Source organism: Sceloporus occidentalis, unplaced genomic scaffold (genome assembly GCF_023333645.1).
Source record: "Sceloporus occidentalis isolate IW3139 unplaced genomic scaffold, rSceOcc1.0.p SCAF_3, whole genome shotgun sequence".
In the NCBI taxonomy this organism is placed as follows: Eukaryota; Metazoa; Chordata; class Lepidosauria; order Squamata; family Phrynosomatidae; genus Sceloporus; species Sceloporus occidentalis.
This window is the reverse complement of record NW_028316983.1, coordinates 220,620,395-220,643,757: the sequence shown is the minus strand read 5'-3', so window position 1 is coordinate 220,643,757 and position 23,363 is coordinate 220,620,395. Positions and strand designations below refer to the sequence as shown.

At 41.2% G+C, this 23,363-nt stretch overlaps 1 protein-coding gene across 2 annotated transcripts in view; it reads left to right on the top strand.

The window, feature by feature from the left end:
• Nucleotides 1-23,363, top strand: part of STK3 (serine/threonine kinase 3) — a 161,826-nt gene that overhangs the window by 14,347 nt on the left and 124,116 nt on the right. For both annotated transcript variants that reach the window (XM_089517701.1, XM_089517702.1), the window contains exons 2-6: nucleotides 5,975-6,055; nucleotides 8,110-8,238; nucleotides 14,247-14,361; nucleotides 18,991-19,155; nucleotides 20,733-20,900. In XM_089517701.1, coding sequence (XP_089373827.1) covers nucleotides 5,975-6,055; nucleotides 8,110-8,238; nucleotides 14,247-14,361; nucleotides 18,991-19,155; nucleotides 20,733-20,900 — 658 coding nt within the window. The remainder of the gene's footprint in view (nucleotides 1-5,974; nucleotides 6,056-8,109; nucleotides 8,239-14,246; nucleotides 14,362-18,990; nucleotides 19,156-20,732; nucleotides 20,901-23,363) is intronic.

The window sequence follows — 23,363 nt, the reverse complement described above, 5'->3', positions numbered from 1 at the left end:
AGTCCCTAAAAAATTGAGATGAGATGTCAGTGGCTACTATTTGTTGGATCCCTAGACACAGTGGCACAATACTGCATAGTCCTTGTGGTGTGGTGCTTCTCCAATATCTACAAGAGGATCTTCTCATGAAGCAGAAGAGGAACTAAGGCTCTGGGACAGAGTCTTCTCAAGTCAACACTCCCTGTGGCAAATGGAGGATGTTGATCTAAATATCATGCCCATATCATGCCCATTAGTGACTTAACATATTGCATTTATTATTTTAAGGTCAACATAGATGTGATTTATTACCACAATGTATGAACATTGTGCACTTGTTTGTAAAACACTTGCTTTGTACAGGCATGGTCACTAAGGACATGGGATTTATTTTTTGCTGTTCCAATGAGTATAACATTTCCAACAGTACGGGTTGAAGAAGCTGGTCTGTGCCCAGTATTGTGTATTCTAACAGTTGGTGGTTGTCTGATAGACTTTCCTGTCAATTGCTACCCAATCCCTTTAACAGGAGTTGGCAGGAATGGAACGTGGGACTTTCTACCAGTGTGGTGTAGTTGGCCTGGGACTTGGAAGATTGAAGTTCTAGTTCCCACTGAGCCACGAATCTCATGACCAGTCCTTGGGCCAGTCACTTTCTCTCAGACTGACATACGGTATGTCACAAAAGTGAGAACAAAGTGAAGAGGAGGAGAGCCAAGTATATCACCTTCAGTTTTACAAGGCAAAGTGACTCAAATTTGCTTTCTGTTGGACCATATTAGTCTTTAATTTTCTGTTAAAATCAGCTTACCGTTCACATGGCTGGCTTGAAATGCACCACTTCTCCTTTCAAGGATTGCAGATGTTAAATACAGAGACTTGGATCTAGAGCTGTGAGTGATAAGAAAATGTATTAATATATAGTATTTTGTGAATTTTTGTGCTAGCAGGAGACCTTTGTCAGCACAGGGCCATGGTGCATTGGGAATTGTGTAACTGTATGGGAATCTTAGAAAATAAAATATAAATGTAAATAGTAGCAGATGAGTGAAAAATCTTGAAAAAGAGCTTGCATGAATAGAGGAACTTTGTGTATTTAGAGTAATCTTTCCTTTCTGGATTGGAAATGACATATTGTTCCATGAATAGTAGAGGCTTTCTGCTATTAAAAAAGTACCTTTGGACCCAGACTGGGTGCAGGACAAATGCTGTAAGCAGGGAGAATGGATATGGCTTCACTAGTATGGATTAGTTGTGTGTGCTTGCATAAGTAAAACCACACCATTTATCTTATTGCATCACTAGAGTAAAATGAACTTGTCTCAGGATGGTCTAATCCAAGCTCATGTTATCTATTGGTGTGTGAATCAGTTCATCTGCTTGCATACCACATCTGGCAGACAGCTGTATGATGGTGCTTCCCCTGAGAAGTTGCATGTGGGGGAAGATCTTTCCCCTGTCATTCCATAATGAACCTTTAGCAAAACAGAATATCAGAATGTCATTCAGACTAGGGTGAGTAGAAGAAACATAGATATCTACAGAGTTATATAAATAATAATAATAATAAGATGGAAGAGACCTCAAGGACCACCAAGTCCAACCCCTTGCGATGCACAGTCAAAGCACTCCTGACAAATAGCCATCCAGCCTGTGTTTAAAAACCTCCACAGAATGAGACTCCACCACTCTCAGAGACTGTTATGTCTAACAGTTCTTACTATCGGGAAGTTCTTCCTAATATTTAGGTGGAATTTCTTTTCCTGTAGCTTGAATCCATTGCTCCATCTCCTAGTCTCTGGAGCAACAGAAAACAAGCTTGCTCCATACTTAATATGACATCCATATTGGTGACTGATGAGGTCACCTCCAGAATCCCTGGGTGAGAGGCAGGGATTGAAAGGAAGAACTGGGATCACTAAAGTGAGAGCTGAATATCATGATGCTTCTGACCTGCTGCAGTAGCACTCAGCTGCTGGTAGTTGTCTATTAACATTTGTTTTGTTTGTACATGCGATTGAGTGATCTTCAGAGGAGGTGGAAAGAATAGCATGCTCCCATTGTTGTAATCTCAGAAAGAGGAAAGGAGGAATTGTACCAGGGATTGGAAATCTCTGGTAAGGGAAAGGCGAAATAGATATTTGAATCCTGTCCCATGTTTCAGTCCTGCCCTCAGTTCTTCATGATCCAAGTTGGCCTGATAGTCTGCTCCCTGGTTTGTTGATCCTGCTGCTAAATGCCAGGACAGTCCACAATAAAACAATTACCTTCTATGACCAGGTTGTGTATGAAAGCGGCTGACTTTGTATGCATTGTAGAGGCCTAGGTGTATGGGCTTTGCAGAATGGATCTGCCCCACATTTGTTTTCCTAGATACTCAGTGCAGCATTAGCCTAGATTGGGAGGCTGGGGAGCAGGAGCTGCCATTATCCATGAGGATTCACTGAACAATATATTTCTTCCAAGATTAGTAATAAATAATCTGAATTGCCAGTCTGAGTAGCCAATGTCAAGTTACTTTTCTTCTTGTTCTTTCAGCAAAGAGACTGTATTTTATGCATCATTTAGTCTAATGAAATAGATTAGACTGGTTGTCCTTTAGCTAAATTGCACTCTCTAGGTCATAAACACAATATTGTAGCCACTGCATCTTTGAAAATATACTTAAAAAAAGAATTTAAGTAGGTCTGAAATTCAGAATGGAAGTTCATCAGTTGCCCTTTTTTACAGATAGACTATTTCTTTGTTGGCTTAACAGGATGGTGTTGGGGGACTGTTGTTCAGCCTTTTGGCCATAAGTCTGTGGGGTTCCACAGAGAGAATGCTGTCCCCTATGTGTTTCAACATCTATGTGAAGTTGCTGGGAGAGGTCATGTCGAGCTTTGGTGTATGCTGATGATACCCAACTCCATCTCTTCTTTACAACTGATACCAAGGAAGCTGTGATAGTACTGAATTGTCTGGATGCAGTAAAGCTGATATAGGTGAATAGACTGAGACTTAATCCAGACAAGATGGAAGTGTTGCTGGTCAGTAGGTAAACCAATCTGGAATTGGGATCACAGACTGTTCTGGATGGGTTGTTCTCCCTCTGAACTATCATATTCATAACCTGTGGACCTAGCACTGCTCCTGGAAAGTCAGTCTGCTGCAGTGATCAGGAGTGCCATTGCCCAGCTTTGGCTGTCTTGGGGAAGTAAGATGTGGCCAGAGTGGTGCATGCCTTGGTAACATCTCTATTAAATTACTGTAATGTGCTCTATATGGAGTTGCCTTTGAAAAGTGTTTGGAAGCTGCAGTTAGTGCAAAATGCAGCCAGCCAGATTTATGTCAGGTGTGCAGATCCCATATAATACCAGTCCTTCAAGAACTGCACTTGCTTCCAATTTGCTTCTAAGCACAATTCAAAATGCTGGTTTAGACCTATAAAGTCCTAAATAACACGGGGCCCAGATATCTGGGAGACAACCTTCTCCCATATGAGCCTGCCAGAAATTTGACACTGTCACAGGAAGCCCTGTTGTGTTAAGGTAGGTTGGTAGGTACATGTAACGGCTTTCTCTGTAGCAGCTCTTTGGCTGTGGGACTCCCTACCCAAGGAGTTAGGCTGGGCCCATCTCTTCTAAGCTCCTGTCAGTCAGTCAAAACAGTTCTGTTCTGCATTGCATTCAGTGTTTGATGTTACTGTTTTAACTGTTTCAAAACTGGATTCTATGATTGGTTCTAGGACTGCTTTGAGGAGTTTTTAAAGAGTATTTTAATGTGCTTAAAATGTTTTTAATCTTCGTATTGCTTTTTATTTGTTCATCGCCTTGGGATTCCTTGTGGGCTGGGTAGCAATACAGAAATATTTTAAATAAATAAATATTTAGCCTTCTTAGGTACCACCATACATTGGGAGAGGAATAATTCATTCCAAATGAGTTACAAATGCTATCCCTGAATATGTTCTTTCCAAATGGTGACTGAAAGAACTGGCACACATCTGTTCATTTTTTGATTACATTCTTGCAGCCTAAGAAAACAAACATTATTATGTATCTAAAGAGAAATCCCTGAACCTAAAGGGAAAATTATAGCTTGTGTAACCAGTGGTGACCAAGGGAGTTACTTGGCCAGTGTGGTACTTTTTCAAGCTATTATTTTCTGACAAACCCTCTTACCTCACTACAATACTATAATGTTTTATTTCTCTGTTGGTAAGACTTGTCTTCAAAGTTGTCTTTTACTGCATCGAAATGAACTCTTGCTATATTCTTACAAAAAACAAACAAAACCAGACTGTAATGTATTCTTCTTAGGATGGCGTGGTCTCCCTTACACAGAAATTGATTTTGTTTTCTGGTGGCTTTTCCTTTTGCCCAGGTTAATAATTTAACACAATATTTTTCTTCTTCTCCTTTATCTGGAAGTGAAACAGGATGATAACTTCTGTTATGGGGTTACTAACAAAAACAGTACAGTAACAGTAGCCATCTGTATGGTATGTCATAGTCCTTCATTCTTAAATCTAGATTGTCAGTAAGAGCACATATGTAAGAAAGCATCATGCAGTTGGCTTGCATAGGTGTGATGTGAGAGCTTAGTGTTAAGCAATAACATTTAAAATGTTAAGCATCCTTGCAAACATATATGTCTATGTGCTTTCAACTCACCTGTTGACTTATGGCATAGCTGTTAGGTGTTTTTTTTAAAAAAAACTTACCCTCCTATCCTTAATTTAGTCATTTGTGGGACTTAGGCTTCAAACTGACAGGCCAAAAGAAGTGGTTTCAGGCTGCTAAGTGACATGGGGGCATGGCACTTAGATGACACATGCCCCTGAAGTGGCTGGAAACCGTGCTGCAGCCATTTTAAGGGGGGGTTAAAGCTGGACTAAAAAGAAACTGAATTTTCCACTCTTTCCTGGAAGGTGCACACTTTGACCTTATATATAAACTTACCAATGTCAGATCAGTTCTAAAGGAGCAATCTATCCTTACCCCTCATTTAAAAAAGACAGAGCCACCATACCCAAGAGGTGGGGGTGGCAATGGAAAGAAATGAAAGTGTGACATCTCTAATGGGGATTTCAATACAACATGCACAAACCAGACAGTCCAAAAGGAGGCATATGGGGTAAAGGGAGGCATGATCATACCTTGTTAGCATCTTATGGCCAGAGCTCTACTCCAGTGCTCTGTCCCAGTGGAGGGCTGCACATGGCGACTGTGCAGAGGTACAAAGGGACAGTCATCCAATGGGATGGCAGTCGTTGGCTGTTTGTTGCTGTGATGGTGCACAGAGATGGTTGGGGAGAAAGTAAAAAAAGTGCCCAGCTGTGCAGTCTTGACATGCACACTCTGGCTGTCTTGGGAATGGGAGGTGCAGTCAGCAGGGGCTTGCTCCACTCTCGGAAAAAGCAGTTTTGGGCCACTTTTTCTTACCCTTCTGTTTGACCCTTAAATTAAATCACTTGATGTAGTCATTTATGGAATACCAACGACTTCAAGGAAAAACAAAATAACATCCACCAGCCCCTTCCATTCATTATTCAACATCAGGGATGTCTGATTGTCTCAAGGTGATTATGGGAGTGGGGGAACCAGGCATGTGGGTATAAAGTTTGAAAACTAAGTTGTTCAGTAACGGTGTATATTGAGTTATCCTAGTGGAAAACTTTTGTTTACTGGCATGCTTTGTTTTTTTAATTATTTTCCAGATAACTACTGTTGCTCACTTAGAATATTATTGCCTTATTGATGCTAGTGGAATTAAACGTCTGTTGTTATTGTTAATTGCCATCAAGTTGCCTGTGACTGATAGTGGCCCTGTGAAATTGAGACAAACATCTGTAAGAGATCCTGATTTGTTTGTTTTGTCCTTAACCCAAGGATACTTAGCAAAAATAAATTAGATGAAAATTATAGAGGAAATGCACATTTATCCATTTTAGGTCAGTTATAAATTACTAATGGTTGAATATTTTATCTTTTTTTATCTTTTTTATTATTAGCAAGCTAAAAAAGCTAAGTGAAGACAGCTTAACTAAGCAGCCAGAAGAAGTCTTTGATGTCTTGGAGAAGCTTGGTGAAGGGTATGTACAACTCTGCCTATCTAGGGAAAAATTGAGAAGACTCAAATGAAATCTCACAAAAACAGGGAGAAGAATAACAATGATCTTGGAGCTGTGAAGAACGTTACAAGTTTCAGACACATGTGTGTAACAAGGTCCTCATGTTTGTTGTTGTGTGTCATTTCCTACTTATGGCAACCCTAAGGCAAACCTATTATGGGGATTTCTTCGTAAGATTTGTTTAGAAGGGGTTTGCCATTGTCTGTCTCTGGTGCTCAGAGAGTGTGACTTGCCCAGGGTCACCCAGTGGGTTTCTGTGGCTGAGTGGGGATTCAGACCTTGGTTTCCAGAGATGTAGTCCAGTGCTCAAACCATTGTACCATGCTGGCTCTCATGGTTAATTTATGAAAAACACCACGGTTAGGGGTTGAGTGCAGGAAAAGCTAGTTAACCTATCCCATGGCAGCTATTTTTATTGCTCACATTGTTTCTTCTCTCCATCTGAGTTGCTTTTTTCTTTGCAAGATTACAACCAAGTGTTGTGTCTTTGAGGTCAAGGACAGATGCAGTTAGGGTCGAATGTGTCCCAGTGGGACTCCCTTGCATTCCAGATTAACTAAGGACTTGTTTACACCAGCCAGAATGCTGTGTCAGTCACATGGCTGGGTGCATTCTGAGGAAAGGACTTACACCAGTGATGGTGACTCCAGGCAGCCCAGTAGGATACATGTGAAAACAGCCACCTGGTGTCACTGGAATGCTCTGGATTTTTCTGTAAAATTTGGAGCAAAAGGTGCATTTTAAAATCCGTTTTAGGCAGGGATAGGGCAGATTTGGTGCAGAACTGGCCTTCCCGTTTGAAGACAGTCAATACTCAAGTTGGGGATTTGGCCTTGCATTGTGTATACAGGTTCCAATGAGGGCGGTGGGAAACCAATGTTTTTGGGCTGTGTGGACATGCCTTTCAGCTTGTCATAGAACAAGGAATTATGTTGCTTCCTACAAGTTTTCAGTGAACCTGGCTTTACTAACTACGTTTTTTTAATAGAATTCCACTTCCATGTAAGATAACAGTATGCATCTCATTGCATGTAATGTGAACACATGAATTGATGGAAAACAAATATTCATCATGTAGAAGGCAAAGCTACAAGTATTTTCATCTTCATGAATGCAGTTCGTTCTTGAATTCTTATTGGAAACATTCACTCAAATCCAACAAAGGAGCATTTCTATTTCTGTAAAATACTGTCTAGCTTTGCTCAGTGTCTGAGCATCTGAGGAAGTAAACCGAAGCCCATGTTGCCAACTTCTTTCTTTCAGTTAGGCCTGTTACAGACAGCCAAAATAAAGCTGCTTCGAGTCACAGTGGAGGTATGGTGTTTCAATGATGCATGCGTCCTAAGAGTCCAGAAGCCACACCAAAGCCACGCTCCTGTCCTTAGGGCTGGAGCGTGGCTTTGGTGTGACTTCTGGACTCTTAGGACGCATGCATCATTGAAACACCATGCCTCCACTGTGACTCAAAGCAGCTTTATTTTGGCTGTCTGTAACAGGCCATAGTCTCAGAGGTGCTACAAAATCCCTTTACATACTGATTTGCATAGTGTTATGCAGTGATTAGCTACAGTGTCCTAAACACAGGAAGTGTTACTGAGATTCTTCTTAGTACACATTACTTCCATTATATAGTTTCTCTGATTTTTTTAATATGAGATGGTAAGAATTTACAAGTGTTCAATTCCCACTGTTGCATTTTTTAAAAAGCCCTACGTTATTTCCCCATTCCAATTGCTTTCCCTTTTGTAGAGTTCCACTTCTGTATTATAAATTAGAAGAAAATATGTCTTTCCCTACAGATGTGGTCAATTAGTGGTAGGGAAACACATTGGATTCTGGATACTCTTTTCTAGTAGAGAGACATGATGCTACCAGTCACATTTCATGGTATTGTAACAAAAATCTGAGTGCAAGGGAGAAACCTGATCATTATATATAGTGGTGCCATTGATGGCTTGAATGAATATACGTAGTATGTAATTGAAATGTTGAATTACTATTGTTCTCTTTTCTAGGTCTTATGGCAGTGTATTTAAAGCCATTCATAAAGAATCAGGGCAAGTAGTGGCAATTAAGCAAGTCCCTGTTGAATCAGATCTACAGGAAATAATTAAAGAAATTTCTATAATGCAACAATGTGACAGGTATGGATTATATGTAGTTTGAGAACTCTACCATCATTAACAAAAATGCTTAAACATCTTTTATCTGACAATATCAGTTTTAATCAGTTAACAAATACAAGCTAAGGTTGAAAGTCTCTTTACATTTTTGACTGATTGATGATTGAAAAGGTAAATATTTTGTTTAGTTTCAACCTTGCTTGGTTGCTGGCTATAAATGTGGATGGTTGAAAAGAAGGATACGAATGATGAAGGGAATAGAAGCACACTCTCTGAAATCTGTCTTGTTCCTTTGGAGTGTTTACATGCTATAGTGTTTTTTTATCGATATATATTTTATTGATTTTCATGTTGTCATTTACAATAATTATTATGTGTTACATATTATCCTTCAATATGTTACACCAAATACAGAATACAAGTCTTCCATAAATCATACACATTTCAGTACATCAAGCTTATGTGAATTCTCTTACAGTGTATTGTCTTTAAGTCTTTAAGCTATAGTGCTTTTTTATGAGAGAATCAAGTAAACTTGTTTCATAATAATAATAATAATAATAATAATAAAAATTTATTTCTATACCGCCCTTCTAAAAATCAGGGCGGTGTACAACAAGAAAATCCATACAATTAAACATATTAAAATACATTAAAACATTGCAATAAAAACAAGCAAACTCATGCCAGCTCAACCAGCTGACGACGGAGGGGTGAGAAAATATACCGGGGGATAGAGTCAGGGGTAAGCCCGCTCAAAAAGATATGTTTTCAACCCCTTCTTAAATTGGGCCAGGGAGGTGGCCGAGCGGAGCTCAACGGGCAGCGAGTTCCAGAGGTTGGGGGCCAATGTGGTAAAGGCCCTCCTGGTGGTAGTAACTAGTCTAGCCTTTGGAACTCTTAATAATTGCTGCCCAGTTGATCTGAGTGTGTGGGGCGGATTGTACGGAGAGAGGCGGTCCTCCAGGTACCCTGGGCCCAAGCCATTTAGGGCTTTATAGGTAATAACCAACACCTTGTATTGTGCCCGGAAGCGAATAGGCAGCCAATGAAGGTCTTTAAGCACAGGTGTTATATGACTGGCCCTGGAAGTACCAGTGACCAGTCGTGCTGCCATATTCTGCACTAGTTGCAGCTTCCGGGTATGGTACAAGGGTTGCCCCATGTAGAGCGCGTTACAGAAATCCAATCGAGAGGTTACCAGAGCGTGTACTACAGTTTCAAGGTCCCTCCGATCCAGGTAGGGACGCAGCTGGCATATCAGCCGAAGCTGATAGCAGGTGCTCTTGACCGTCGCATCCATCTGAGAAGTAAGATGGAGCGACGAGTCAATAAGCACCCCCAGACTGCGTACTGAGTCCTTCACAGGAAGCGTGATCCCGTTCAGGACAGGTGGAACCACCGCCATCCCCGGGCCGGGAGAACCTATCACGAGTACTTCCGTTTTCTCTGGATTCAGGCTGAGTCTGTTTTACCTCATCCAGCCCATTACCGATTCCAGACAGGCCATGAGAGGAGAGATGCCATCCCTGGTCACTGCATCAATCGGAGACATAGAGAAAATTATTTGGGTGTCATCAGCGTACTGATAACCCCGCACCCCATGACTCCGGATGATCTCTCCCAGCGGTTTCATGTAAATGTTGAAAAGCATGGGAGACAGAATTGCTCCTTGAGGGACCCCAGATGTAAGGGCCCTCTTATCGGAGCGCATGTCCCCCAGCTGCACCATCTGGAACCTCCCAGAAAGGTAGGATCAGAACCACTGGAGCGCAGTGCCCCCGATTCCCACCCCTGCCAGGTGCTCCAGAAGGATACCATGGTCTATGGTATCGAAAGCCGCTGAGATGTCCAAGAGCACTAACAGGGACACGCTACCCCTGTCCATGCCCAGATGGAGATCATCGACCAAGGCGACCATGGCAGTCTCAACCCCATAGCCCGCCCGAAAATCGGTTTGAAATGGGTCTATATAGTCCATTTCATCCAAGATCGATTGAAGCTGGATTGCAACCGCCCTCTCGATCACCTTCCCCAAAAATGGCAGCAGCGAGACTGGCCGATAATTGTTGTGCAACAGGGGGTCGAGGGAGGGCTTCTTTAACAAAGGTTTTACGATGGCCAATTTCAGACTAGCTGGAAATTGCCCTTCCCTCAAAGATGTATTAATAATCCGGTGTAACATTGCAGTTACTACCGGTCCCCCCTGGGCCGCTAACCACGAGGGACAGGGATCGAGAGAGCAGGTTGTCTTCCTAACACTTCTAAGGATCTTATCCATATCCTCGGTACTAACAGGCTCAAACTGATCCAGTACAATTGAGTCCACGGCGGCTCTGGATGCCTCTGCTCTGGATTCTGCTCTAATGCTGGTATCAAGACCTTCACTTATCCGAGAGGTTTTATCCGCGAAGAAGTTGTTAAATTGGTCACAGCAGGCCTTAGAAGGTTCAAGGATCTGGTTCGGGGCAGGAGGGAGCTGAGTTAGCTCCCTCACAACCCTGAACAACTCTGCTGGACGCGACTCCGCGGACGCGACACGTGCAGCATAGAATGAGTTCTTAGCTGCATGTATCGCCTCTCCATAGTCCTCCAAAAGATGGTCTAGGAGAGCCTTGTCGGGTAAGCGCTGGTGTTTCCGCCAGGCGTGCTCTAGCCGTCGCAGCACCTGCTTCCTTGCCTGGAGATCTTCTGTATACCAGGGCTTCTTTTTAGAAGCAGGCCTGAGAGGACGCTTGGGAGCGATGCTGTGTATAGCCCTGGAGAGATCAGTGTCCCAGATGTTGGTCAGGGCATCAACAGTGTCGCCATCACTTCTAACCATATACCCCTCTAGGGCTTCCTGGAACCTTTTGGGTTCCATCAGCCTTCGAGGGTGGACCATTCTAATACGTCTGCCACCCCCGGGAGGGATCTGGGTAGATGCCTTGATTTTTGCCTCCACCAGGAAATGATCCGTCCATGACAGCGGAAATATTAGTAATATCCGCCCACGGAATTTCCATGTCCGTACAAAAGACCAAATCGAGTGTATTACCTGCAGAATGCGTCGGACCCGAGACCAATTGAGACAGGCCCATGGCCATCATGGTATCCATGAATTCCCGAGCCGCACCGGATGGAACATAGTTGGCCGCGAAGGGGATGTTGAAATCTCCCAGGACCAGAAGCCTGGGGGACTCCAGCATCAGCTCCGAGACCAACTGTGTCAGCTCGTTAAGGGAGTCTGTTAGCGCACGGGGTGGCCGATAGACCAACAGAATCCCTAGACTGTCCTTGGCCCTCAGGGTCAGGTAAATACACTCGATATAGGAAGTTTGGCGAACATGGTTCCTGGTTAAAGACAAGGTGTTCTTATGCACCAAGGCAACCCCCCCCCCCCACCTAACCTGGTCTGATCCTTCACTGAGTACCCGGCAGGTAGGGCCTGAGCCCACACAGCTTCCCTTTCAGGCCCAAGCCAGGTCTCAGTAATGCAAGCCAGGTCACAGTTATTATCCTCAAGCAGGTTGTAAATGATGTGGGACTTGTTCTTAATTGACCTGGCATTGCACAGGAGCAGAGACAGGGTTTGTGGTACGGTTGGAGTGACCCTCAGGTCCCTTTGGTTAGGAGAGGGACAGGAAGGAGGGATAGATATTACGTATCGATCTCGCCTTCCCCTGTAACGCTGGTCCACACTCCTACCGCCATACCTCCCCCTGCCCCACACTACCTCAATGGGAGCTCCGCTTGTGCAAGGAGAATTACCCTCTGCCTCCCCAGCCAAAACATTCCCCACAGCCATATCCTTCCCTTCCCCCCACAGTGCAGCAGTGAGGACAGAGAAAAGACACCGCAGTCATTCTCTGTCTAAATGCCGGCACGGGTGCGTCTCCCTTGCCCTCACGCAGTCGCTGATAAACGCAACTGCGCAGCTGCGGAGGAGCGAGTGTCCGGAACAGTCCGTGGGCGGCTCCTGGGCCAGTGCGCAGTTGCGCACCTCTAACAACCCATGAGACCGCCTGGCAGCAACAAACACAGCTCCAAGCAGAAGTCCGGGAGGCAAGGGGGCGTGACGGAGGAGGAGACCAGGCAGCCCGGCTTTATGTGCGCCGCTCTCACCGTCGCACCCTCTTTCTGCCTTCCCCCCAGGTGTTCCAGATTCCGCTCCCCGGCCGCTGCAAGGACACGCTGGGATGGAAAAAAGGCACAGGCACAAACACAGAAGCCTCAGCTTGGCTTGGAGCTGGCTGGTGGTGATGCAGCAGGGCAGAAGAAGCCTCAGAGGCCTTGGCCCCGTCCCCTGTCCAAGTTCCTTGCCTCAGCTGCTGCCCAGATGGTAAAAGGCACAGGCACAAAGACAAAAGCCTCAGCTTGGCATGTCACACCTTCACCATAAATATTACTACTATATATCTGTTACAGTTACAGAGGTTAATGGTGAAGTAAATATTGAAATTAAATTACTAGTGTTGGAAGTGTGTGTGTTGCTAAAAACCCCCCAAAAACTGTTGCACTTTGGAAGTTAGTATATGGGGTGGCCAACATCAAGTTCTAGTCCCTCTTTCTAGCCAATAGCTCTCTATAATGTTCCACAGCACTTCACTTATGGTCCTCATTACATGAGCAGTGACCCCTGTGTTTGTGATTTTGGAGATTGAATTGAATAGATTAATGTTTGTGGCAGATGAATTTCCTTAGACTAAAAACATGGGAATATGGCTGAGCTGAGAGGATATCCTTGTTCAAATGTTTATCATCTGATTCAAACAAATGTTTATACCCTGCCTTATCTCATCAGCTGGGAGCAGATCATTTGTTTATTTAATTAGAATATACATAATGTTTGCCTTTCACCTGCCTTGCTTTGGGAGGATGAGAGAACTAAGGTGTCAAAATGCAGAAATTCCTTTAGGTCATAGCAGTCATTCATTGTGTGTGTAAAAGAGAGAATGAATACAGCAGGAAGTTTTATAGGTGTTCTTTGAATGTACATGTAATAAAGAGTTGGAGATGGTGAAGTACAAGTGATTAAGTGGGGTTTCTTTTAGTGCCAAAGGTTGACAGTAATGGATAGATGTTGAACAAAGATATGGGTGTGCCCTTAGTAAACTATTGGTGAATCACTCCCTTGTAAAATATTTGTGGACAGAAAAACTCCCTTTCTTCTGAGGCTTGTTTTATATCAGTCAGGATCTTTATGGACAAGCTACAGATGCCACAAAACACAGAGTAGTTAAAGTAAGACTAACAGAATCCAAATCAGAGGATTACAAGAATGCTACTTGGCTCTAAATATTGCAATATTGTATATACTTCGGCAGGCTTCTAATCTTTCTTTTTATTGCAGATCGTTAATCTTTAGTGTAAAGTCTTCAGAATTTGTTATGGAGATTGACCCAAAATATTGTATCCTAGTAATAACACAATTGTAAGGGGCAAAGTTTAAATTCAACCGTATCTATCTGATAAGAGTAAAATGAATTTTATGATACATTTATTCAGTGTGTGATGGATGCTCATTGAACAGTTCTTGCTATGTGCTGTTGATATTGATATGCTGTATTGGTAGTCACAATTGTGCTTAACTCAGTAGTGGGAGATAAAAGCTTAGCATGAAATTCTGGATGGAGAGAAAGTTTCCTTACTTAGGGAGAAAATAAACCTTTAACCTTAAATGACTTTAGAACCTTGGTGTCATTATTCTATACTTTGTTTGTTTCTTTGCTTTAAACATATCTAATCACTGAGATGTAATTGACTGATTATAAATTTGTTTTGAGTGGTTAAATAAAAAAATAGTGTGTAACAGCATTCTGTCTCATCCTCTTTGTTTTGTCATTGCATCTGAACAAGACCATTTTATATTGTGTAGTTTGTATGTATAACACCATTTTTAATTCTCCCCCCTATCCTCCTGAAGATATAATTATCTTAAAATTTAAAACCTATGTAGCATGAGGAGTTACTGAAGTCTTTTTTTCTGGTAGAAATAATAATTCTGGACAGTGCTGTTGATTTTGGAAATTGTTGTTCTTTTTTTTTAGTCCTTATGTTGTCAAGTATTATGGCAGCTACTTTAAGAACACAGACCTATGGATTGTTATGGAGTACTGTGGAGCTGGTTCAGTCTCAGACATAATTAGATTACGGAATAAAACAGTAAGTTTTTATTTTTTTCATAAAATATTATTCATGGGGAGGGGGTGTTCTCCACATTTGCTCTAGCAAAATGTTTATAAAGGCCCACCTCTCAGATGTTGAGTGCTTTTAACTAAAGTTTGCATTTTCCAGAGAAAACAAAGTATTGACACGTGTTCCAATCTTTTCTTGATTTCAGTCAAATTAAATCATGCTTGACTTTCCCTTATGACTGCACCTAACAGGCTCCTGTTATAGTTAGAAATAGACCTGTTTCATCTGCTCTATAGATAACTTGGGTGCTAAGTGTTCATGCATTTAAAAAAAGAAAGAAAGATAAACTCTGCCATAGAGGCAGGGAGTACAGATGCTTCAGCTGATGCTCAGCAGGAGGATTCTGGCCATTCTGCCAAGCAGTGGCTGCAGTAGCACTGCTCATCTCTGCTTCTTCCTGCAGGAAAAGACAGGGAACTTGGAAATGGAGAAGAGATAGAATTGTCACAAACCTTCCAAGATAATTCCTGCATGCCTCTGCAACTTCAGATTTGGAAATAAATCTTTTTTGCTTAGTGCATTCACCAGGGAGAGTGCTATGTGTAATTGCTGAAGCCTGAATTTTCTTCATGTCTTTGACTACTTTCCTGCAGATTAAAAGGCTGCAGAGAGAAGTTTCCTTTGTGTCTCATTTTCTTGCATGTACAGAACACAGAACATTATAGTAAGAGGGACTAAATATAATGTCAGAGAAATTCATGGGGTGGAGGATTTATTTTGCTAAAGGAAAAGGGGTAGTACCAAAAATATCGTCTTAGTTTAAATTAAAGCTTTTAGAGCCAGTAACTAAGCTGTAAGAAAAGCATCCATTCTTGGAGGGGTATATGAAAGCTCGGAAATCACCAAACAGTGAAGTCATGAAGGCTGTAATTTGGGGAATCCCAGAGGACAGGATGCATGACCTAAGGTCCCGTGGCCTAAGATTTTAGAAGAGACTTTGTTGTTGTTGCTGTGTGCTTTCAGGGCATTTCCAAGTTATGATGACCCTAAGGTAAACCTATCATGGAGTTTTCTTGGCAAGATTTATTCAGAGAGGTTTTGCTTTTGCCTTCTTCTGTGGGTGAGAGAGTATGACTTGCCCAAGGTCAGTCATATATGGCTGAGTGGCATTTGAACCCTGGTCTGCACAGTTGTAGTCCAATGCTCAAACCATTATACAGTGGACCTTTCCCATACGTGGGGCATCCAGTCTGGACTCCTGCCCAAAGGGAAAAACGTGTATGCACAAGTCCCGTTTAAAACAATGGGCATACACTCCCATATGTGGTGGGGTGCATGAGTGGCGGGTGCATGTGCCATTGTTTTAAATGGGACTTTTCTTCCTCGTAAGGTTAAAGCCATGTATGGCACGCCCGCGTGTGGCGCAGGCGCACTGTACCATGCTGTCTGCCTGTTTATCAGATACCTATGTAGATGAAATTAGTTAAATTTAGGAAAAGAACATTTGTTTTTATTTTCCTGTTGAGACAGTCGTGCCATTTGAGAAGGCTTGTTGGGTAAAATGACAGGAGACATGATGTACTTCACACTTTGTGAAAATCTCTTAGAGTCCTCATCTGCATATCCTCTGTGGCCAGTATGGAAACAGAGAATGCTATGTTATTAGCAAGTTAGAGAAAAGGAGAGAAAAATACTATATATATTGTATGTAAGTCGGCCTCATGTATAAGTCAAGGGCAGGTTTTCTAGCCAAAATTACACATTTTGATATGACCCATGGGTAAGTCAAAGATAAAAGTTAGGGGCATATAAGAAAGGATGTAAAAGATGAAGCAAAGGAAAACAATGCCAAAGAACTTAGAAAATGCTAGCAGGCATAACTCTTTGTGCTTACCCTAAAGGGTGAGGAGAACTACAGTAAATTGTGATTGTGCAATGTGTGGAGGAGGTGAGCAAGCACAGGTGGGGCTATGAAAATGCACATATGTCAAAATAGATGAAAACATGAAGCGAAGAATTATAGCCTTCAACTTTGCTTGATTTTAAACCAGAAAAGTTGACAAATGTACACAAACTTCTTATTGAAGTACTTCAAAACCCAATTCCTCTAGGTGCTCCTTTGAGGGAAAATGCCAAAGAGCTTTCGCTGCCGCCATTTCCCCACCTAGGCATTCAATAACTTCAGAAATGGTCCTGTGACAGAGAGTACAGTGGATTGGTGCTGCTTTTAGGTGCTCCCAGGATGGATTAAGCTCTCGCCTTTCATCACTCTGCTCAAGAGAAGAGAATGACTCCTTTTTTTGATAAGAGTTAAGGTTCAGTACTTAGACTGACCTGTGGATAAGTTGACTTGGTTTATTGAGGTCAATTTTTGACTAATTTTTTTAGACTTATGCATGAGTATATACAGTACCCTGAAATACAAAATTATTAAGTCTCTTTCTAGTTCTTTCTTTTTTGTTAACAAATTTTTAGAACTGAATAACTGACAGTTATCAAAATTACTTTGTAATTTTGCTTTCATGGTTAAGAACTTTATGTTTCTTTTGGGGGGAGAAGAAAACATTTTATTCTCTGGCTTATGATTTGATATTATATGGATGATGTGCAAGTTATAAGTAATATCTATGCGAAGGAATGGGAGCTTTGGAGTTACTCTGGCCTTGCAGCAACAATATGAACAGGAGGGATATAGCCTCTGTGCATGGCTTACAGTTGGACCTCTGTATTCATGGAGAATCCATTCTGCACCCTTCCCCCCCCACAGACAGAAAAAACTGAGACCTCAAGTTGCATTATCCTAATGGCAGCATGTCATGTGCGCACCCACTAGCATAGCAGCATCAAGCGTGACCATTGGGGACAACTGGGCTTGCTGTCCACAGATGCTCAGATCCGCGGATAGCAAGCCTGCGGATACAGAGGGTCAACTATACTTCAGATTCTTAGTCTTATTTCTTCATCCCTGGCACAGTCTATGGATAGGTGTGATAGCTTCAGAATGTGGTCACATACTCTAGCTGGTCTTCCTGTGGCTTGAAGTCTGTGGCTTTTTCATATGGCATTCACTTTTACTTGATATTCTTCTCCATTTTTGGTTAAAGTATTCTAAGATTAAAGGAGAATATCTTGAGAATATTGCCTGACATTGTTAGGTCATGAATCTTAAATCAGATAAGGAGGAGGTAAAAAAATCATAGCTTCTTGTTATGGCAGTAGCACTGAAGGATTAAGAATACTTAAGAATAGCCCAAAAAACCCACGAAAAACTATTAAGAATACTATTGGACATTGCTAATTTATAGCCACATTCTCAGGTTAGTTTAGAAAATAGTTGATAACATTTAAAATACAACAAATTCATGGAACAGGTGAGAACTATTTAAAAATTAATGAACCTAATTTAAAGCAGTACATTCAAACATCCAAAATCCACAAAACAGTGATACTTTTGTGGGGACAACTGAAATGCACAAAATACCGTATATATGCAACTATAAATCAACCTCATGTATAAGTTGAGGGCAGATTTTGGGGCCAAAATTATGGATTTTTATATGACCCATGGATAAGTTGAGAAGCTGAGAATAAAACTTAGGGGTGTGAAACAAAGGATGTAAAGAAGGAAGCAAAGGAAAATGATACCAAAGAACTTACAAAAATCCAGCGAGCATAACTGTTTGTGCTCATACTAAAGGCTGGATAGATGACAGAGTACAGTGGGATCGGTGCTTCCAGGACAAATTACACTTTTGCCTTTCACCAGGAAATGGTCCCTTTTTTGATAACAGTTAAAGTACAGTACTTACATTGACCCGTGGATAAGTTGACTCAGTTTTTTGGGGTCAATTTTTTTGACTAAAATTTCTAGAGTTATACATGAATATACACAGTACATGCTGCAAGCATTTGAAGCTCCACTGACTTCTTCATCAGGCAAAGATGTTAAAAATCATACAGGAGAGGAACAATTATGATATTAGTCACAAGCCTAATTTAAAGCAGGAACAGATTAAAATTCTTGGGAAAATAAGAAGATAATTGTCTTGCATCAAAATGATATCACAATACCCACCAGCTTTCTTAAGAAGTTGTTAGTTACCTTTGGAGATTTATAAACCTTCAGGTACTCTGGTCCAAACTGCAAATGGTTAAAGTTAGCCCTTTGAATTGGTTGTTGAATATGACCTCAGTATGTATACCCACAACTAAAAGGATACAAGGTCTGAAGAGTCTGTAACTTAATCCTATTTTAATGAATTCAAAAGATGAGGAGAATTGCATCTATAACCAGTAGTATACAATCCAGGGTTTGGGCATGCTTTTCATGTTGCATTTGTTTAGGTCCGTTGTCCACAGTATATTCTTTATGGGTGGTACCTTTGTTCCTGTTTGAACCTTGTTGACTTCTGTGGGATCTTGTGCAGCCATAAAGAGGTCAAGCCATGTGGATTAGATTGCAGGAGTGGAACCTTGATGGGGTTTTGCTTTCTGTATTTGTAAAACATTTTGTATAATCTCTTCATGCTATATAAATAATAATAAGAAGGGAGTTTGTGTTGTATTTTCTTAGTCATTCAGTTTGTTTACAGAAGTGTAGAGAGTGTGTATGTGTACACAGAAGTAAAATGGTTGGTTATTTATGCTTTCTCATAGCTTACAGAAGATGAAATTGCAACCATTCTTAAATCTACGCTTAAAGGACTTGAATATTTGCACTTTATGAGAAAAATACACAGAGATATAAAGGCTGGAAACATCCTCTTAAACACTGAAGGACATGCCAAGTTAGCTGACTTTGGAGTAGCTGGGCAGTTAACTGTAAGTATAAAGGATGTGTGAATTGAATTTTAAAAGTAAAAGCATTACTGTGTACTCTACATGAGGCTTCTACATTACATATGTCCTGATGAATCATCTTATCAATCATCTCCTGCAGTTTAACACAAAAGGCTGGTAATGGTGTTCATAGATACAATAGCCCAGACCTGTGAAGTCCAGTATGAGACAGCCTCCTCAGATCATTACAGTAGGTGTGACCAGTAAGCAGGATGAGTTTCAATAATATAACTAATTGGCCTCCCTTACAAACAGTTCTTCAGCATGCACTTGATGATCACCAGTCAGGTATAAATACACTAAGTGTCACATATACCCAGGTTATTCTGCTTGAGTAGCAAAGATTCCCCACTCCACACATGTAGTAACACAGGATATCCCTTTCTTGATTAGGTTTCAGGAGAATTAATCCACCCTGGTCAGATAGCTTACATTTTTGGCCCGTTTGATCATATGCATAATCTTTGTCACACTAGAATTTCCCATGTCCAGTGTATTCTATCCATATTTGCATTTTTCGCAGAAATCTGTCTAGGGTCAGTTTTTGTTGTTGTTGTTGTGTGTCTTCAAGTTGTTTCCAACCTGACCCTGTCACAGGGTTTTCTTGGGAAGTTTCTTCAAAGGGGCATTGTCGTTGCCATGCCCTGAGGTTGACAGAGTGTGACTTGCCCATGGTCACAATTTTTAGAAATATTATTAGCCTTGCAGGAGTTCAATACACTTTTCTGCTTGCTTTTGGACCCACATTGCATGCTTGTATCATTAGAACTCTTCCTTGGTCAATCATTGCCTGAAATCACTTTTGGCAAGGAAATCTGTGGTTCTGACAGTTCATCAAACATTTTTTGAAATAGAGCTCTGAAATACTTTTTCAGCTGCAGGCCTTTACATGGCAGGTTTGTGCCTTTTGTGTGGTTAGTGCCCTCCTCATATATATGCTTGTATATTAAGTGCACTCAAAAACACATGCAATATGCATATACTGTAATTTAAAAATTTCATTGAACATATGTACAAGTAAAAAAAAACCCATAGAATAAGTTTGAGTGATCTTATAATTTTAGGGGTTGGAGTATTATATTTATTGTAGAAAGATACTTGGCCTGCTAAACATTGGAGAAGACTGTATAAAACATTGTCGTCTTACATATATTACTTTAGAAAAAAAAATTACAGTGTGCCCGCGTCATATGCGGGTTGCTTTATGTGGCTTTCAGCATATGCTGAAAGCTGTGCGGGGAGGAAGGGGCAGTGCGTTCCATAGGGACTATTGGGGTGCGTGCCTGTGGCGTGCATGCACCGCCACACCGCCATGTGCACGAGCCTCATTCATTTAAATGGGGCTTGAGCATATGCGTAATTTGCTTTACGCGGGGGAGTCCGGACCAGATCCCCCGTGTAAAGCAAGGGTGCACTGTACTGAAATTTGTCAGTGCCTAGTGGTATTAAGCACTCCTATGCAGATTCCTCTGTACCGGCTATGATACTAACAAATGGAAAAGGGAGAGTGTGTGAGAATATTTTAAGATACATTAAGCTTTTAAATAATATAATTACAGGATACAATGGCAAAACGGAATACTGTCATAGGCACCCCATTTTGGATGGCTCCAGAAGTAATACAAGAGATTGGCTATAACTGTGTGGCAGATATTTGGTCACTTGGTATTACTTCAATAGAGATGGCAGAAGGAAAGCCACCGTATGCTGATATACATCCAATGAGGGTAAGAAACCTGTATTGTGACTTCATTATTAACTCTTCTTGCTATTTATGTTATTACTGTTTGGGAAAGTAGAATTATTAGGCTGGTCCAGACATAATAGAGTTCTGTAATTGTATGGTTTTATTATGGGATTTTATCCTTTTATGAAATGTCTGTATGGTTTTAATTGTCTGTACACTGCTTTGATCTGTGGAAAAGCGGTATATAAATAAAATTTATTATTATTATTATTATTATTATTATTATTATTATTATTAAGCAAAACCAGAGTTTAACCGTACAAAAACAAATTGAGACTCATATGCTTTTTTCCCTGCAGTATTCCTATGGGAAGGAATTTAGAAGCTTTTGTTTTGATTTTTGATTAACTGTATCTTGCCATGTTGTCTAAATTAAAATAAACTGTGTTTAACCTTAACTATGACTGTTGGAAACATGCAGTCAAACCCTGGTTTATTAAGCAGGCTTGCTTCCACTAGCTATAGTTCAAATTAACCATAGTTTGGTGGAGGGAAGAAGGGATAGGATTATGAACTTGTTTATTTTCAGTTTTTTTTTTTTTTTTGGTTCATTGTGTTTACATTTATATGTCAAAATTTGGATAAAGCTTATTTTACTAAAAAAAAGATTAACCTTAGTTTATAGTTCAGAGAACACATTATACTGTGATTAATGTAAAATGGAAAAAAGAAGCTTCTAGTGTTCTTCTCATAGTTGTGCGAGAAATGGAGAGGGAAATGGACATCTAACACAGATGAGGCTAAGCATATTTTTAACCACTGAAAGTTGAGCTGTGTGGGTTTACAATTTGATATTCATTTGCTGCTTTGATCTGATATTTCATATTGAATGACTGTTGATGAAGAGTGTTCTTCAAGATGTTCTTCAGGTTGTATTTCAGCAAGATGGTTGGTTTGGTGTTTTTCTTTAGCTTTATTCTAATTTTTTATATTAGCAGTTCATGGTCTGTGCCACAGTCTGCTCCTGGTCTTGTTTTTGCAGAGAGAATGGAGCTTCTCCATTTTCTGCTTTCATTTATGTAGTGATTGATTTGATTTCTGTATTGGCTATCAGATGTTGTCCATGTTTACAGTTACTTCTTGGGTTGCTTGAAGAATGTGTTTACGATGATGAACAAACTGTTGGCCTCACAAAGTTTAGTCAAGTCATTCTCCTGCTTTATTTCTTGATCCTAAACCATATTTTCTTACAGTCTTTGGTTCTGCGCTACTTTTGCATTCCAATTGCTTATGATTAGCAAGAAGACCTGTTTGGTATTTGGACAGTTTCCTCCTCTTCTCCAGCACAGAATCTTGCAATTTCTTCTTCTTGCTTTGTAGCTGGAGCATGAACTTGAATTAAAGTTATATTTATTAGTTTTCCCTGAAGTCTTACATAATTTGGTCAGACTTTGCCTTAGAAGTATATCCGTTGACTGCTTTTGTTACATCTTCTGGCCTGGGAGGGAGTGAAAGGACAGGCCCAATGCCATTGGGCCTGAAGAGGAAGAGCCCTCCCCTCCCTCCTTCCAACTGTCATCTTCTGGCCTTAGAGGGAGTGAAAGGACAGGTCCAACGCCATCGGTCCCGGCCTCGATTAAGAAAAAGAGCCCTCCCACCAGTCCATCTGCCTGGATCCAGGTCTCAGAGGGAGAGAAGAATGCTGGACCTGATCCCCCCCTCACCATTCCCTTCTCCTTTTGTGTTGTGTCTTTTTAGATTGTAAGCCTGAGGGCAGGGAACCGTCTATTATCCCCGCTGTTGTAAGCCGCCCAGATTGGCAGTGATTGGGCGGCATATACATAAATCCTATTATTATTATTATTATTATTATTATTATTTCACTATTAATGCCACTCCATTTCTTCTTAGATTTCCATTTCCTGAGTAAAAAACAGTGTGTAATTATCTGACTCAGAATGTCCCATTCCTGTTCATTTTAGCTTGTTCAAGTATTGCAATGTTCATACATTCCATTTCATAGAATCATAGAATCATAGAGTTGGAAGAGACCGCAAGGGCCATCCAGTCCAACCCCCTGCCATGCAGGAAATCTAAATCAAAGCATCCCCGACAGATGGCCATCCAGCCTCTGCTTAAAGACCTCCAAAGAAGGAGACTCCACTACACTCCGAGGGAGTTTGTTCCACTGTCGAACAGCCCTTACTGTCAGGAAGTTCCTCCTAATGTTGAGGTGGAATCTCTTTTCCTGGAGCTTGCATCCATTGTTCTGCGTTCTAGTCTCTGGAGCAGCAGAAAACAAGATGGCTCCCTCCTCAATATGACATCCCTTCAAATATTTAATCAGGGCTATCATATCACCTCTTAACCTTCTCTTCTCCAGGCTAAACATCCCCAGCTCCCTAAGTCGTTCCTCATAGGGCATGGTTTCCAGACCTTTCACCATTTTAGTCACCCTCCTTTGGACACGCTCCAGTTTCTCAATGTCCTTTTTAAATTGTGG